Source organism: Gorilla gorilla, chromosome 13 (genome assembly GCF_029281585.2).
Source record: "Gorilla gorilla gorilla isolate KB3781 chromosome 13, NHGRI_mGorGor1-v2.1_pri, whole genome shotgun sequence".
Lineage (NCBI taxonomy): Eukaryota > Metazoa > Chordata > Mammalia > Primates > Hominidae > Gorilla > Gorilla gorilla.
This window is the reverse complement of record NC_073237.2, coordinates 72,523,938-72,540,824: the sequence shown is the minus strand read 5'-3', so window position 1 is coordinate 72,540,824 and position 16,887 is coordinate 72,523,938. Positions and strand designations below refer to the sequence as shown.

The 16,887-nt window shown below is 46.4% G+C and overlaps 1 protein-coding gene across 1 annotated transcript in view; it reads right to left on the bottom strand.

Annotated features, from left to right (window-relative positions):
* Positions 1 to 16,887, bottom strand: part of PCSK5 (proprotein convertase subtilisin/kexin type 5) — a 460,751-nt gene that overhangs the window by 24,378 nt on the left and 419,486 nt on the right. Inside the window, exons 30-33 of the mRNA XM_031014779.3 lie at positions 11,011 to 11,228; positions 9,377 to 9,613; positions 4,401 to 4,631; positions 1,872 to 2,049 (exon numbers count right to left, since the gene is read on the bottom strand). Of these exons, the coding sequence (XP_030870639.2) occupies positions 1,872 to 2,049; positions 4,401 to 4,631; positions 9,377 to 9,613; positions 11,011 to 11,228 (864 nt within the window). The remainder of the gene's footprint in view (positions 1 to 1,871; positions 2,050 to 4,400; positions 4,632 to 9,376; positions 9,614 to 11,010; positions 11,229 to 16,887) is intronic.

The following is a 16,887-nucleotide window of genomic DNA, read 5'->3' as shown; positions in this document are numbered from 1 at the left end:
GCATGAGCCACCACACCTGGCCATCCATCTCTGTTCTTGTCTGGCAGGGCCCTTTCTTCCTTGATCTATATGACTGGTGTTTTTCTTCTTTTCTGAGACAGAGTCTTGCTCCAGGTTGGAGTGCAGTGGTGTGATCTTGGCTCACTGCAACCTTGGCCTCCTGGGTTCAAGCAATTCTCCTCCCTCAGCCTCCCAAGTAGCTGGGATGACAGGCACGCGCCACCATGCCTGGCTAGTTTTTGTATTTTTAGTAGAGACGGGGTTTCACCCTGTTGGCCAGGCTGGTCTCAAACTCCTAACCTCGCCTCCCACCCACCTCAGCCTCCCAAAGTGCTGGGATTATAGGCGTGAGCCACCCTGCCCAGCCTGGCTGGTGTTTTTCAAGAGCTGCCAATGTGTGGCTCTGTGCTGAGTGTTGTAGAAGCAAATGTAAGATGTAAGAGGTGTTTTTCTTCCATGAGTTTATAATTTTCTTGGGAAGAGGCATATAAAAATAATAATAAACTCTTAAAGTCAGGATATGGTTTGGTTCTGTGTCTCACCCAAATCTCATCTTGAATTGTACTCCCATAATTCCCATGTGCTGTGGAAGGGACCCTGTGGGAGATGGTTGGATTGTAGGGGCGGTTTCCCCCATGCTGTTCTTGCGGTTGTGAATAAGTCTTTCGAGATCTGACGGTTTGATAAGGAGAAACCCATTTCGCCTGGCTCTCATTCTCTCTCTTTACCTGCCGCTATCCACATAAGATGCGACTTGCTCCTACTTGCCTTCTGCCATGATTGTGAGGCCTCCCCATCCACATGGAACTGTAAGTCGAATTAAACCTCTTTAGTTTGTAAATTGCCCAGTCTTTGGGTATGTCTTTATCAGCCGCGTGAAAACAAACACAGTCAGTCTTTCTTTTACTCATCTTATTTATACATACAAAGTACTCATCATGAAATGTGTTAAATAAATAAGTGAATGAATGAGATAAATCAAAATGCAAGGCGCCATATAGCACTAAAATGAATGAAACAAGCAGTAACTGCTATAGGACCGAATTAATTGGGGAATTAATGGGGAATAATGGAGATGTTAATGGAACTATTTCCTTTGTAAATCAATGTTCCACACTCACTGCTCTCCTCACATAAGCAGGTTGGGAGAATGTGAGACCCTGAATTTTAAATCTGAATCAGAACAAGTCCTGAAGCTGAAGAAAAAGAACCTCCATTAATGATCTTGGGCTTCTCTGAGGAAAGGATGCTTTGTTTCTGCCTTGTGATTGCTGAGACCCTTTGCCAAATTGTTTTAATTTTTAGAAACAAGGTCTTGCTCTGTACCTGAGGCTGGAGTGCAGTGGTGCAATCATAGCTTACTGCAGCCTCCAACTCCTGGGTTCAAGTGATCATCCCCTGCCTCAGCTTCCATAGAAGCTGGGACTATAGCCTGATGGCACCATGCCCAGCTAATCTTATTTTAATATTTTACAGATGGGGTCTCACTATGTTGCCCATACTGGTTCAAACTCCTGCCTTAAGTGATCCTCCAGCCTCAACCTCCCACATAGTTGGGATTACAGGCATGAGCCACAGTGCCCAGCTGCCAATATGCTTTGAATTATCAGTAAGGACTGTCGTTGAGGAAGATCAATTGCTCAGGTGAGTCCAGCTTGACAATCTGACCGTTTGTGTTAACTCACTCGGTCACTCTGCCTCTCCTGTTTCTCTTCTGTTACTGTGAATTGGTTCATCTTTGCTCCTTACTAGCACTGAGACTTCAACCTGCTTTTATAAGTGTTCTGAATCTTAGTTTCCTCATTTGTAAAATGGGTTGATATCTGGTGTGGCTGTGAAATTACATGGGGGAAAATGTATTGAGCACTTACCCTTCCCTGCACTGGAGCAGGCACTCTTTTCCTAGCTGGAACCAGCCCGGTCGGCAGGAGTGGCACTGCCTGCTGTGTCTCCCTTCACATGTCCTGCAAGAGCTGTGGCAGGGGGCACACCGGTTGCTCTCCTCATCAGCATAATAGCCCTCTGGGCAGTCCTTCACACAGGTTGTGTCTGTCATGGGAGAAAAAATGTCTATTTGGACATCGAGCATGACACACGTCTCCCCTGTATTTTCCCTCTTGTGTACCATGGCGGGAGGGAGGAGAGGGCTGCAGGAGGAATGGGATGATCCTGTGAGCTGATGGATATGTTTGGGAAATAAGATTAGTGTCCAAGAAACAGAATTGCCCTAAGGCCACGAGGAATACAAGGAAAACAGAAGTCAGTGATATGGTTTGGCTCTGTGTCCCACCCAAATCTCATCAGTGATCCCATCTCATCTCATCAGAGATCCAAATCTCATCTGTGTCCCACCCAAATCTCTCAGTGGATTAGCTGTGGTGGGTAGAACAGAAACTACAGTCCGGCGCCTGTGGATGTTGGCAACGGCTCATTGTCCAGCTCATGTATCTGGTTAACTAGGGGGGAAGCCCCAGCTTCCTGAAGGAAAAACACTGCTGTATTAGTCTCTTATTGCTGTTCTTACGAAGTATCCCCAACTTGGGGCCTTGAAACAACAATTTATTATCTTACTGTTCTGGAGGTCAGAAGTCCAAAATAGATCCACAGGGCTCTGTTCCTTTTAGAGGCTCTAGGAGGGAATCTGTTTCCTTTCCTTTTCCACTTGCTAGAGTCCACCTGCATGCCTTGGCTCATGGCCCCTTCCTCTGTCTTCAAAGGCAGCAGTGCAGTAGCTTCTCTCTGTCCCTCTGCTTCTGATCACATCACCTTCTATTACTGACTCTGATCCCCTGGCATCTCTCTTTTTTTTTTTTTTGAGATGGAGTCTCACTCTGTCACCCAGGCTGGAGTGCAGTGGCGCAATCTTGGCTCACTGCAAGCTCCACCTCCCGGGTTCACACCATTCTCCTGCCTCAGCCTCCTGAGTAGCTGGGACTACAGGCGCCCGCCACCACACCTGGCTAATTTTTGAGTTTTAGTAGAGATGGGATTTCATCATGTTGGTCAGGCTGGTCTTGAACTCCTGACCTCATGATCTGCCCGCCTCGGCCTCCCAAAGTGCTGGGATTACAGGTGTGAGCCACCGTGCCCAGCCAAGACTGTATTTTTCTAAAGCATTGATATTGTGAAAGAAAAAGAAAGTGTGTGGAAACATTTCATATTAAAGGAGGCTAAAGGGACATGGAAGGGCCTGGCATAGTGGTTCATGCCTGTAATCCCAGCACTTTGGGAGACTGAGGCAGGAGAATAGCTAGAGCCCAGGAATTCAAGACCAGCCTGGGGAACACAGTGAGACCCTTGTCTCTAAAAAGAAAAAAAAAAATGGCTGGACATGACATGGAAGGGCCAGGCATGGTGGTTCATGCCTGTAATCCCATCCCATCTACTTGGGAGGCTGAGGCAGGAGGATCTCTTGAGCCCAGGAGTTCAAGACTGCAGTGAACCATGATCGTGCCACTGCACTCCAACAGCCTGGGTACTGCACCTGGCCAACTTGTCTCTTAAAACAAAAAACAAACAAACAAAAAAGTGGCTGGGTGCAGTGGCTCACACCTGTAATCCCAGCACTTTGGGAGGCTGAGGAGGGCAGACTGCTTGAGGCCAGGAGTTCAAGACCAGCTTGGCCAACATGGTAAAACCCCGTCTCTACCAAAAATACAAAAAAAAAAAAAAAAAAAATTAGCTGGGCGCGAAGGTGCCCACCTGTAATCCCAGCTACTCAGAAGACTGAGGCATGACAATTGCTTGAACCCAGGAGTCAGAGGTTGCAGTGAGCCGAGATCATACCACTGCACTCCACTCTGAGCAACTGAGTGAGACTCCTTCCCAACAAACAAACAAACAAAAAAGGGACATGGAAGCTAAATGAAACAACTGACTCTAGCCTGAATCCTAAAGGGGCACTGAGAAAATTTTAATATGGATAGTATATTAAAGTATTGTATGAATGTACAATTTGTTAGAGTTGATAACCTGCGGTTATGTAAGAAAATATCACTAATCTGAGGAAATAGGCACTAAAATATTTATGGGAAAGGGGCCAGGATGTATGCCTTCAAATGGCTTCGAAAAATATGTATTGGGAATGATGTACAAGTATACATTGAGAGAGTGAGAGAAAGAGAGCGATAGAGAGAGAGAGAATGAGTGAGAAGGGGGGAGACAGCCCACGAACAAATGATAAAGCAAATGGTGTAGAAGATGAGCAATTTGCAAACTGGATGAAGCACATCCGTGTGCTGTTCTTTGTACAGTTCTTACTCTTGCATCTTTTCTGCAGGTTTGAAACACAAAGCAAAAAATCAAAAAGAAAGAAGCCAGTATCTACTGGACAAGGCAGTGTGCAAGGCAGTTTCCCAGAGGGAGGGAAACACAAAGCTGTCCTTGGAGAAGTAACTCACTGAGAAGAAGGCTGTTCGTGGGGCATGTTTGACACTGGTCCTCCGCCGGCCCCATGCAGTGGAAGCACTTAACATGGCAGGGCTTGCACCCGGGAGCATCCTCATCCCAGTACTCGGAGGGTGCGCATTTCTCGTTGGCCATGCAGCTCCCACGAGGGTTCATGATCAGGCCTTTCTGACAGGCGGTGCAGGTCCCAGACGATGAGCAGGTCAAGCAGGACTTGTGGCAATCTGTGGGCGTGGAGGGGCAGCAGACAGAGTGAGCGAGGGCCAGGGTGGCCCTCGTGGGAATGGCTTCCCCTGGGAAAGGGTCTTCACATTCCTTTCACATTTCTTCTGGAGATTTCCAGAGCTCTGGGCCAATGGTGTGGGGCCATAAGTTGAGTACAGCCCTTGAGCTCTGGGGTGGACCATTCTTTTGCAAAATGAGAGAAAATTATTATTTTATTTTCTCTGTTGTATCCAGAGAGGGCTTTCCTGCAACAGCCATCTCAGAAATATTAGTAAGGCTCACTATAATTACCCAAACTGCAACAAAATAATAACAAGCCATTCTGTAATGGCACCGAATTTTCCACCGTCATAACACCTACTGTTATGGTCCTCCACTCACCTCCGGAGTACCTTGAGCTTATCACGAATACAGCAATTGTTGGAATGTATTTAATTGTCTGTTGACAAATAAAGGTCGCTTTTGCATTTATTTTTGAATACATAGTGCCTATGAGAGGGCCTGGCATGTAATAGGAATCGATAAGTATTTGTTAAAAAAAGAAAATAACAATTCTTTTCCACCTCTAGGTTTTATTTTTCTGTATTTAACTAGAGACGGGGGCTGGGTGCAGTGGCTTACACCTGTAATCCTAGCACTTTGGGAGGCCAAGGTGGATGGATTGCTTGAGCCCAGGAGTTCGAGACCAGCCTGAGCAACATGGCAAGACACTGTCTCTAGAAAAAACACAAAAATTATCTGGGCATGGTGGCGGGTGCCTGTAGTCCCAGCTACTCAGGAGGCTAAGGTGGAAGGCTCTCCTGAGCCCAGGAGGTCAAGGCTGCAGTGAGCTGTGATTGCGCCACTGCACTCCAGCCTGGGTGACAGAGTGAGACCCTGTGTCAGGAAAAAAAAAAAAAAATAGACATGGGCCTTCACTTTGCTGCCCAGGCTGGTCTTGAACTCCTGGCCTCAAGTGATTTTCCTGCCTTGGCCTCCCAAAGGGCTGGGATTACAGGCATGAGCCACTGCACCAGGCCGACCATCTCTGGGATTTAGTAGTTGCCATTCTCTCCGCCTGCAATTCTCTTCTCCCAGAGGCATGCATGGTTTGCTTCCTGCCTTTCTCAATGAAATCTAAGACATCTCTCAAGTTTTATCTCCATCCTGCCTATCTTCCTGTCCTGCCTCTCTGCCTTATTTTTGCTCTTGGCTTATGGTCATTAGTACCTGTCTTCCCTAATAGAATGTGAGCTCCATGAGGGCAGGGACTCTGTCTCACTCCCTGCTGTTCCCCAGACCTGAAAGAGCACACAGCACATAGCAGGCCCCCCTGTAAGCATTCCCTGGGTGGATACATGCATGGTATTATTATTGTTTATATTATCCTCTCATTTTATCTAAATCAGGAAATTGAGGCTGGAGATGCTAAGTCACTTATGCTAAGTAGTATCAGGAGTTAAGCCCAGGACCTTAGCAACTGCCTTGCTGCTTCTGCTCCAGTGCTTCAGGAAAGGTATGGGACTTTTAGAGGTGTCTGTACTATCTATTACAGGATAATCTGGGTGATTGGAATGGATCCAAAGTCCTTGTGTTTCTTAGAGAAGATCCTGCTTACAGATTGTTTTTTTCTTTTTTTTGCTATAGGTTCTTGCTCTGTCACCCAGGCTAGAGTGCAGTGGTGTGATCATGGCTCACTGAAACATTGACCTCCCAGGCTAAAGTGACCCCCCCCATCTCAGCCTCTTGAGTAGCTGGGACTACAGGCACACACCACCACATCTGGCTAATTTTTGTATTATTATTTTTGTTTTAGAAATAGGGTCTTGCTGTGTTGCCCAGGCTGATCTCAAATTCCTGGACTCAAGTGATCCTCCCGCCTTGGCCTCCCAAAGTGTTGTTGAGATTACAGATGTGAGCCACCGTGTCCGGCTGAGATTGCTCCATTCTAAATGCTTCTCTACACTTCCCCAAATCTTAATTTTCAGATCAGGTTCTTTGTATTATCTCTCTGGAAAGTCAGGTTGTCACTGTTTCTTCCAATACCACATTCCTTCCCTTCCCTTTGGTCTGGTAGAAAGTGCAATGGCGGCCGGGCATGGTGGCTCACGCCTGTAATCCCAGCACTTTGGGAGGCAGAGACGGGCAGATCACCTAAGGTCAGGAGTTCGAGACCACCCTGACCAATATGGAGAAACTCCGTCTCTACTAAAAATACAAAATTAGCTGGGTGTGGTGGCACATGCCTCTAATCCCAGTCACTCGGGAAGCTGAAGCAGGAGAATCTCTTGAACCAGGGAGGCGGAGGTTGTGGTGAGTCAAGATCGCGCCATTGCACTCCAGCCTGGCAGCAACTAGAGAGAAATTCCGTCTCAAAAAAAAAAAAAAAAAAAAAAGAAAGAGTGCAATGTCATTGTAGGGAGACACCTCAAGTGAGTTTCCAACTCTGTCCTCACTAGTGGGGTCACATTGAGCAAGTGCTTAACTTCTCAAAGCATCTGTTTCCTTCTCAGAAAAATGCAGAAAATTGCCATTTACCTCAATGGCTCTCAACCCACACTGAGCATCAGAATTACTGGTGGTGGGAGAAGGAATTAGAATGTTGGGTGCAGGCATCTGTGGTTTTAAGAGCTGCCCAGGTGATTCTAATGGGCAACCAGGGGCCTTTCTCGAGGAGATAATTAAATCAGATAAATTAAGAAAACATACTCTGAGACCTGTAAAGCTCTCTGTATGGTAAATTACTTTCCTTATTCAACACCAGAGAAAGGCCAGAAGTTGAACCTCAGTTCCTGCCCTCACAGAGGCAAGATGGCGCTGGAGGCCTGCTGCTGAGTCTCTCACCTCCCAGAAGCCATTCCCAGCTCCACAGCCTGCCTCCCACACGAACACCCGCCTCTTCTGCATGCGGACAGAGCCTTGACTTCCACGCTTTTTCACATATGGGCAGGTAGGACATTAACACTAAATAGTGCTTTATATAAAACACACAAAAAGGCATATCCACAGCACAAGGCTGGAGCAGAAAGCCTTCAGGACCGAGACACATCTTCATGTCCTACTAAAAACCTTCCCCTCAGTATGTCCTAGGGTGTGGGTGTCCCAGGGTTTCTCAGTGGAAGGTCACTCTCAGGCTCTCGCGGTTGTTAGGGGAATTGCCTCTGGACATCTATCTCGTCGTGTTTGCTTGGGGGCGACATGTGGGGGTGAAGGACCTCAGGCTGCCTCATCGGAGTGAATCCTGGGCTCTAGAAAAGCCCCCTGCCCCACAACATTTCTCTCACTTGCTAGAGAATTCTAGAGTGCATAACTTATTTTATTTTTCTGTTCCTTGATAATGAATAAGAGGCAAATGATTCATGCTGAGTTAAAACATAAGGAGGTATAAATAATAGCAGATCCTTTCTTGAACATGCAGGGACTGAGTGGGAGTGGAAATGGGGACTTTGGAGCAGGAATTGAAGGATATGAAGAGGAAGGTGGGGAGCTTCCAGGGAACAAACCATGAAGGGAGGCTGGGTGCGGTGGCTCATACCTGTAATCCCAGCACTTTGGGAGGCTGGGGTGGGCGGATCACTTGAGATCAGGCATTCAGGACCAGCCTGGCCAACATGGTGAAACCCTGTCTCTACTAAAAATACAAAAATTAGCTAGGTGTGGTGGCAGCCGCCTATAATCCCAGCTACTCAGGAGGCTGAGACAGGAGAACCACTTGAACCCAGGAGGTGGAGGCTGCGATGAGCTGAGATCATGCCACTGCCCTCCAACCTGGGCAACAGAGTGAGACTCCATCTCAAGAACAACAACAACAAAATATGGACCGAGCGCCATGGCTCACGCTTGTTATCCCAGCACTTTGGAAGGGCGAGGCAGGTGGATCACTTGAGGTCAGGAGTTCAAGACCAGCCTGGTCAACATGGTGAAACCCCCTCTCTACTAAAAATAGAAAAATTAGCCAGGCGTGGTGGCACACACCTGTAGTCCCAGTTACTCAGGAGCCTGAGGCAGGCAAATCGCTTGAACCCAGGAGGCAGAGGTTGTAGTAAGCCAAGATCGTGCCACCGCACTCTAGCCAACAGAGTGAGACTCTGTCTCAAAAAAAAAAAAAAAAAAAAATCACCCAAGAAGGGAGACAAGAGGCACCAAGAAAGTCCCTTATGGTGGCACAATTTGCTTGTGTTATCAAGAAAAGTCTCAGGTAGCTTTTGAAGGCTCCTCCTCTCTGCTGTAAATCTTTATATGATAACTTCTTTTGACCAGCAGTTCATAGCCACTGTTGTGAGGAAGGTCCACGTGATTTGTCACTAATAAAAGTTACCTGTACAAAGCTTATGAGCGATTCATTTAAAAGTTATTTACAACCGGTTCAAAATATGCCTCCTTGAGTGAGATGGTAAAGGATGAGACGGACTGGTCATGGTGACTCACACCTGTAATCCCAGCACTTTGGGAGTCCAAGGCAGAGGATTGCTTGAAGCCAGGAGTTCAAGACCAGCCTAGGCAACATTCTGAGACCTCATCTCTATGTTCCCAGAAATGCTGGAGGCTGAGGTGGGAGGATCACTTGAGCCCAGGAGGTGGAGGCTTCAGTGAGCCATGTTCGTGCTACTGAACTTGAGCCTGGGCAACAGAGGGAGACCTTGTCCCAAAACAAAAACAAAACAAAACAGAACAAAAAAAAGATTGAGATGACAGCTCTGGCGCTGGGGCTGGGGCTGGAACTGTGCAAACCCCAGAGCCTATTTTGAATCCCAGAAGTCTTTACCTCTGCACTCCTTAGTCTCCTTTTCATAATAGGTTCCTGCTGGACACTCCTCCAAGCACAGTCCATCATAGAGGACCCAGGAACTCTCAAGACAGAGCTCGCAGTCGTCGGCTTTGGGGCCACTGCACTCCAGACAGTCTTTATGGCAGGGGACACAGTGGCGCGAGTCTGCGTAGAAGCCACGGGGACAGGACTGGTGGCACATATCATCATGCAGGAAGAACTCAGGCATGCACTCTGGGAAAAGGAGGAAGCAGCAAGTTATCCCCGGGGGATAGGAGAAAGGAATTCATTGTCTGCAGTGGGCTAGCTCCTCCCTCAGCACTTCGGTTGATTTGACCTGAGAGTATGCTTGCCCTTTCCCCACCCTGCCAGGGCATAGATTTGATGTCTAATAAGTCCTGCCTTGGGATGAGGAGGCCACACATGGTGACCATATTAGATGGTGCTGGACTTACACAATGAAATGGTCTGCCCTTTGGAGGTGCAGTGCAAAAATTTGCAATGCTGTAAAAGACAGGGATGGCTGAGAGGCTGGCGGTATTGTTTGAAAAACCCGAAGAGCATTAACAGATTTAAAAAATTGTATTGAGAACCTCACACTGTGTTCAATACAGAAAGCAGTTTAGGAATGGTTGGATTAGTTAACTTTTCATTCATTGATCAGGTACAACAATGAATACAGGATTGATCAGTGTGAAGAATACATTGCGGGTTTATTTTATTTGTGTTCATTTTCTTACTTTGGGGGGAATCCTGGGAAACACTTGAGGTCACACCAAGAGAATACTTTGGATAGGACAGCACCAGTTAAATGAGTCTGTCTTATTCTGGAGAGAAAATTGAACAGCTTTTTGGGGGAGATAATTCCTGAGGGAAAAAAACAACAAAATTTGTTCACAGCCAGAGTGGTCATCTCAGTCATAGTTGCCCGAAGTTTTCTTTCTTATCCTTTTTAACAACTGCAGTTTTCTAGCTACCTCTGTGTTTTGTGGCTATTTTGTGTTCCAAAAGATGGGAACAGCTGGGCGTGGTGCCTCACGCTTGTAATCCCAGCACTTTGGGAGGCTGAGGATGGTGGATCACCTGAGGTCAGGAGTTTGAGACCAGCCTGACCAACATGGAGAAACCTCGTCTCTACTAAAAATGTTAAAATTAGCCCAGTGTGGTGGAGCGTGCCTGTAATCCCAGCTACTCTGGAGGCTGAGGCAGGAGAATCGCTTAAACATGGGAGGCAGAAGTTGCAGTGAGCTGAGATTAAGCCATTGCACTCCAGCCTGGGCAACAAGAGTGAAACTCCATCTCAAGGAAAAAAAAAAAAGATGAGAACATTGGGTTCTTCTCTGTACCTCTAGCACCTAGGATAGCACTTGCACATCTGCTGTGTGTGTACATATGGGGGTGAGTGTAAGAAATCATGCAAAAAGGGGCTCTCGCTTGTCTTAACTTGCAGCATCCATAATGAAAAGGGTGTATCTCACCCTCAGTTTCTCTGATGACAGGCACAGAGACATACCTTTCAGGAATGATAGGGAGACTGGTTCCCACAGCTCTCTGCCATCCACCCTCAGATAATCGGCCCCCACCTGGTGGCTCAGCAGAGCCTTGCTCTCCTGTGGGAAGCTCCTAGGTACCTTTGCATGTTTTCTCATGGATGCAGTCCTGACACATCTCTGGGCAATGCTTGCATACCCCCTCCACAGCCACGTGCCTCTCGGGGCAGTTTTCCTGGCACACTCCGTGGTGCAGGACGTGGCCTCCTTCACAAGAATGGCAGTTGGTGGCGTTTCCTTCACATGTTCTGCAAGGAGAGCTACAGCGTTCACATATGCCGTCTTCTGCATAAGAGCCCCTGTGGAAGGAAGACAGAGTGCAACTGGAGAAGCTGACCTGCTGGAGAAGTGACTCATTCCTGGGGAAAAGGAATTAGGTCTAAAAACAAAAGGGCTGCTGCTGTCGTCAGCTGAGAGGCATCCATGGGATTTATAAGGAAGTGAAAAGAACATTCAGAAAAATGGAAGGAAAAGGACAAGCATTATTCTTGTGAAAGGAAAATAAATCTTGGGACCCCAATATTACTAAGCCAAAGGGAAAAATCAAGCTGGGAACTGCTTAGGGTAAACCTGCCTCCCACGCTATTCCTTAAAAAGATAGCTACTGGCCGGGTGTGGTGGCTCACTCTTGTAATCCTAGCACTTTGGGAGGCCAAGGTGGGCAGGTCATCAGGTCAGGAGATCGAGACCATTCTGGCCAACATGGTGAAACACTGTCTCTACTAAAAAATACAAAAATTAGCTGGGTGTGGTGGTGCATGCCTATAGTCTCAGCTACTCGGGAGGCTGAGACAGGAGAATCACTTGAACTTGGGAGGCAGAGGCTGCAGTGAGCCGAGATCATGCCACTGCAGTCCAACCTGGTGACAGAGTGAGACTCTGTCTTAAAAAAAAAAACAACCAAAAACCAGATAGTTACTAAGATTTTAAAAAGCTACAATGGGTTGGGTAGGGTGGCTCATGCCTGTAATCCCAGCACTTTGGGAGGCTGAGGTGGGTGGATCACCTGAGATCAGGAGTTTGAGACTGGCTTGGCCAACATGGCAAAACCCAGTCTCTACTAAAAATATAAAAATTAGCCAGGTGTGATGGCTTGCGCCTGTAGTCCCAGCTACTCGGGAGGCTGAGACAGGAGAATTGCTTGAACCAGGAAGGCAGAGGTTGAGGTGAGCCAAGATCGTGCCATGCACTCCAGCCTAGATAACAGAGCGAGATTCTGTCTCAAAAAAAAAAAAAAAGAAGCTACAATGTACTTTTTTTTTTTTTTTTTTTTTTGAGACAGAGTCTTGCTCTGTCACCCAGGCTGGAGTGCATGGCACGATCTTGGCTCACCACAACCTCTGCCTCCCAGGTTCAAGCGATTCTCCTGCCTCAGCCTCCTGAGTAGCTGGGACTAGAGGTGCGTGCCACCATGCCTGGCTAATTGTTTTTGTATTTTTTTAGTAGATACGGGGTTTCACCGTGTTAGCCAGGATGGTCTGTAGGGTCCAGCCTACGGTGCTTAGCAGGTGTTCTCCCCGTGTGTGGAGACGAGAGATTGTAATAAATTAAGACACAAGACAAAGAGATAAAGAGAAAACAGCTGGGCTCGGGGGACCACTACCATCAAGATGCGGAGACCGGTAGTGCCCCCGAATGGCTGGGCACGCCGATATTTATTGCATACAAGACAAGTGGGCAGGGTAAGGAGGGTGAACCTTCTAAGTGATTGACAAGGTGAAGCAAGTCACGTGATTACAGGATAGGGGGCCCTTCCCTTTTAGGTAGCCGAAGCAGAGAAAGAAGGCAGTGTACGTCAGCGTTTTCTTCTCTGCACTTACAAGAAAGATCAAAGACTTTAAGACTTTCACTATTTCTTCTACCGCTATCTACTATGAAGTTCGAAGAGGAACCAGGAGTGCAGGAGGAGCATGAAAGTGGACAAGGAGTGTGACCACCGAAGCACAGCACCACAGGGAGGGGTTTAGGCCTCCGGATGACTGCGGGCAGGTCTGGATAATATCCAGCCTCCCACAAGAAGCTGGTGGAGCAGAGTGTTCCCTGACTCCCCCAAGAAAAGGAGACTCCCTTTCGCGGTCTGCTAAGTAACGGGTGCCTTCCCAGACACTGGCGTTACCGCTCGACCAAGGAGCCCTCAAGCGGCCCTTATGCGGGCGTGACAGAGGGCTCACCTCTTGCCTTCTAGGTCACTTCTCACAATGTCCCTTCAGCACCTGACCCTATACCCGCCGGTTATTCCTAGGTTATATTAGTAACGCAACAAAGAGTAATATTAAAAGCTAATGATTAATAATGTTTATAATAATGATTGATAATTGTCCATGATCATCTCTATATCTAATTTGTATTATGACTATTCTTATTCTAACTATTTTCTTTATTATACTGAAACAGTTTGTGCCTTCAGTCTCTTGCCTCGGCACCTAGGTAATCCTCCGCCCACAGTGGTCTCGATCTCTTGACCTTGTGATCCGCCCGCCTTGGCCTCCTAGAGTGCTGGGATTACAGGCGTGAGCCACCGCGCCCGGCCTACAATGTACATCTTACATATATTGATTGATGTCTCATGTCTCCCTAAAAAGTATAAAACTAAGCTGTGCCCTGACCACCTTGGGCACATGTCATCAGGACCTCCTGAGGCTGTCATGGGCATGTGTCCTCAACTGTGGCAAAATAAACTTCCTAAATTGACTGAGACCTGCCTCAGATATTTGGGGTTCATATTCTTGTGAATTTGATTGGTTTGAGAACAATTGTTGTTAATTTGTGTATCGTTTAGTCATCTTCTCTTTTCCGTATGTGACCCCCTAAGTTTTATTATTTTTTCTTTCTTTTTGTTAGAGCCTAACTTTAAAGTGGAAAATATTTTTTATTCAATTAATAATTTTTAAAAACATTTAATAAACAAAAAAAATTTCCAAAAGACTCAAAAGGGTTAATGCCCTGTAAGATTGGAACCACTGGATGCTGTCAACCAACCTCTGATGACTTTTTTCAAATGCATACATATGAACATTTGCACACAGCACTAAACATATTTTGAGTACCAGCGTGTTTGTGCAAATCACCTTCTTCCAGGCGGAATCTTATGTCTGTGTATATAGAACCCCAGTGATTAAACTATCCCATTGTAGAAATCACTCACTGGTGGGGGAACACAGTAAAATATACAACCCCAATCCTCTCAAATATATTTGGGAGATGAGGGATGGATAGATGAGGTTTCTTTTTTTTCTTTTTTCTTTTTTTTTATACTTTAAATTCTGCGGTACATGTGCAGAATGTGCAGGTTTGTTACATAGGTATACATGTGCCATGGTGGTTTGCTGCATCCATCAACTCGTCATCTATCTACATTAGGTATTTCTCCTAGTGCTCTCCCTCCCCTAGCCCCCCACCCTCCGACAGGCCCTGGTGTGTGATGTTCCCTTCCCTGTGTCCATGTGTTCTCATTGTTCAGCTCCCACTTATGAGTGAGAACATGCAGTGTTTGATTTTCTGTTCCTGTGTTAGTTTGCTGAGAATGAAGGTTTCCAGCTTCATCCATGTCCCTGCAAAAATGAACTTAGATGAGGCTTCTTTGGTGGGAAAAGCTGAATGGAAGAGCTGGAACTCGCAGAAGAGGAAGAACCATAAGCCGGCTTAGAGAAAATGGACTTCTGATGTCATAGGTACCTATTCCAATTGCTTTCTATCATGATCCATTAGTGAGTTAGTGCCGTAATATTGCTGTGCCACAAACCATCCCAACCCAAAACTCAGTGGCTTAAAACAACAATCATTTACTCTCACTCATGTGTGTGGGGAAGCAGATCTAGGCTGGGCTTGGCAGGCTTGACTCCAGGCTACACACTGGGTCCATGCCTTCACATTCCTCTATTTTCCCTGGCTACCGGGACTACCAGGGGACGTTCTTCTCACAGCCATGACAAACATGCAGAAGGGCAAGTTCAATCAGGCACATTTTATGCCTCCACCTTTCTTCTGCTAACCTGTCACTGGCCAAAACAAATCACATAACCCAGCCAAAGTCAAGGGACAAGGAAGTCCATTTCGCCTCTAGTGGAGTTGGTGCAAAGTTGCAGGCAGTGGGCATGAATACAAGGAGTGGTGAAGAACTGCAACAAATAACCCAATCTACCAGAGACCTCTTTAAATCACAAGCCAGGAAGGGATCCGCTGCTACCCAGCATTTTTACTTGGTGTTTTAATTAATCAGCGCTCACACGTTTAATCATTCTTTCAGTCATTTATTTACTGTATGCATTCAGTAAACAAAAATATATTGAGTGTTCCAGGAAGAAATAGGGCAGGGGTGAACAGAAGTCACATTTCTTTGTTTTGTTTTGTCTGAGACAGGGTCTTGCTCTGTCACCCAGGCTGAAGTGCAGTGGTGTGATCTCAACTCACTGCAACCTCCACCTCCTGGGTTGAAGTGATTCTCCTGCCTCAGCCTCCTGAGTAGCTGGGACTACAGGCATGCACCACCATGCCTGGCTAATTTTTGTATTTTTTAGTAAAGATGGGGCTTTACCATGTTGGCCAGGGTGGTCTCAAACTCCTGACCTCAAGTGATCTGCCTGCCTTGGCCTCCCAGTTACATGTGTGAGCCACTGTGCCCAGCCAAAAAGTCATGTTTCTGATATAGTTTCAGGTAAGAAAAATTGGAGAAGAAAGCAGTCTAGGTAGAAGACAGAGAAAGAAATGGCATCCAGATAAAAGCTAAGACTGGGCTTCCTCACACAGTAGTACCCTTAGCTTTTTTTTTGACCATGACAGAGAATGCTTGAAGAAGAAAGACTCAGCTACTTTGCTCAAACAAAGTCTATCTCTTAAAAATGAATTGAACAAGTCAGGCAATGTGTTATAAGCCCACCAGCAGTTTGATCAGATTTGAGAAATTTGAAATTAAGGAAATTTAGTGCATTCTTAAATAGATCACATTCTTTCTTTCTTTTCTTTTTTTTTTTTTTTTTTGGTGAGACAAGGTCTGGCTCTGTTGCCCAGGCTAGAGTGCAGTGGTGTGATCATGGCTCACTGCAGCCTTGACTTGCTGGGCTCAAGTGATCCTCCCACTTTGGCCTCCTGAGTAGCTAGGACTACAGGTGTGTGCCGCCACACTGGGCTAATTTTTAAATTTTTATCTTTTTTTTTTTGTAGAGATGGGGGTCTTACTATGTTACACAAGCTGGTCTCAAACTCCTGGCCTCAAGCAGTGCACCCACCATGGCATCCCAAAGTGCTGGGATTACAGGTGTACCTTACCAATCACATCTTCTAATCGAATGAAAATTTGATGGATTCATTGTTCCTGTAAGCATAGTAAAGAATTTGACCTCACCCAAACAGAGGTCTGGTCTTTCTCTTCGGCTAACCTCAAAACCTTTGGAATTTCCTAAGAGTTAGGGGTGTCTTTGTTATTCATGATGGGTCTCTCTTGCCACACCTGAGAGTTGGTACTGGGATGACTCAGAGTGGGGCCAGCCACATCTTGTAAACTTAAGGTGGGAACTGGTTTGCCACAGTGATCCACTCTGTGTTTAAAGGAGGGGAGCTTTGTAAGATCAGGCCCACCTCCAGGGAATCTCAATGCTAGGCCTGGCCAAGACCTGCAGAGAATAGTTTCTGGACACTGAAGGTGATGAATGCTAATACAGAGCTAAAAAGACGCAACACGAATAAATCTTTTTCAGATCCCTCTAAGAAGAGGTTCAGTGGATGTTGGATGAGATGCTGAAATGAAAGAAATGGATTCAAGCAAAAAGCAAAAGAAAAAAACAAACCCTTGAAGTGGCTCATGCCTGTAATCCTAGCACTTTGGGAGGACCAGATGGGCGGATCACCTGAGGTCAGGAATTCAAGACCAGCTTGGCCAACATGGCGAAATGCTGTCTCTACAAAAATACAAAAATTAGTCGAGCTTGATGGTGGGCGCATGTAATCCCAGCTACTCAGGAG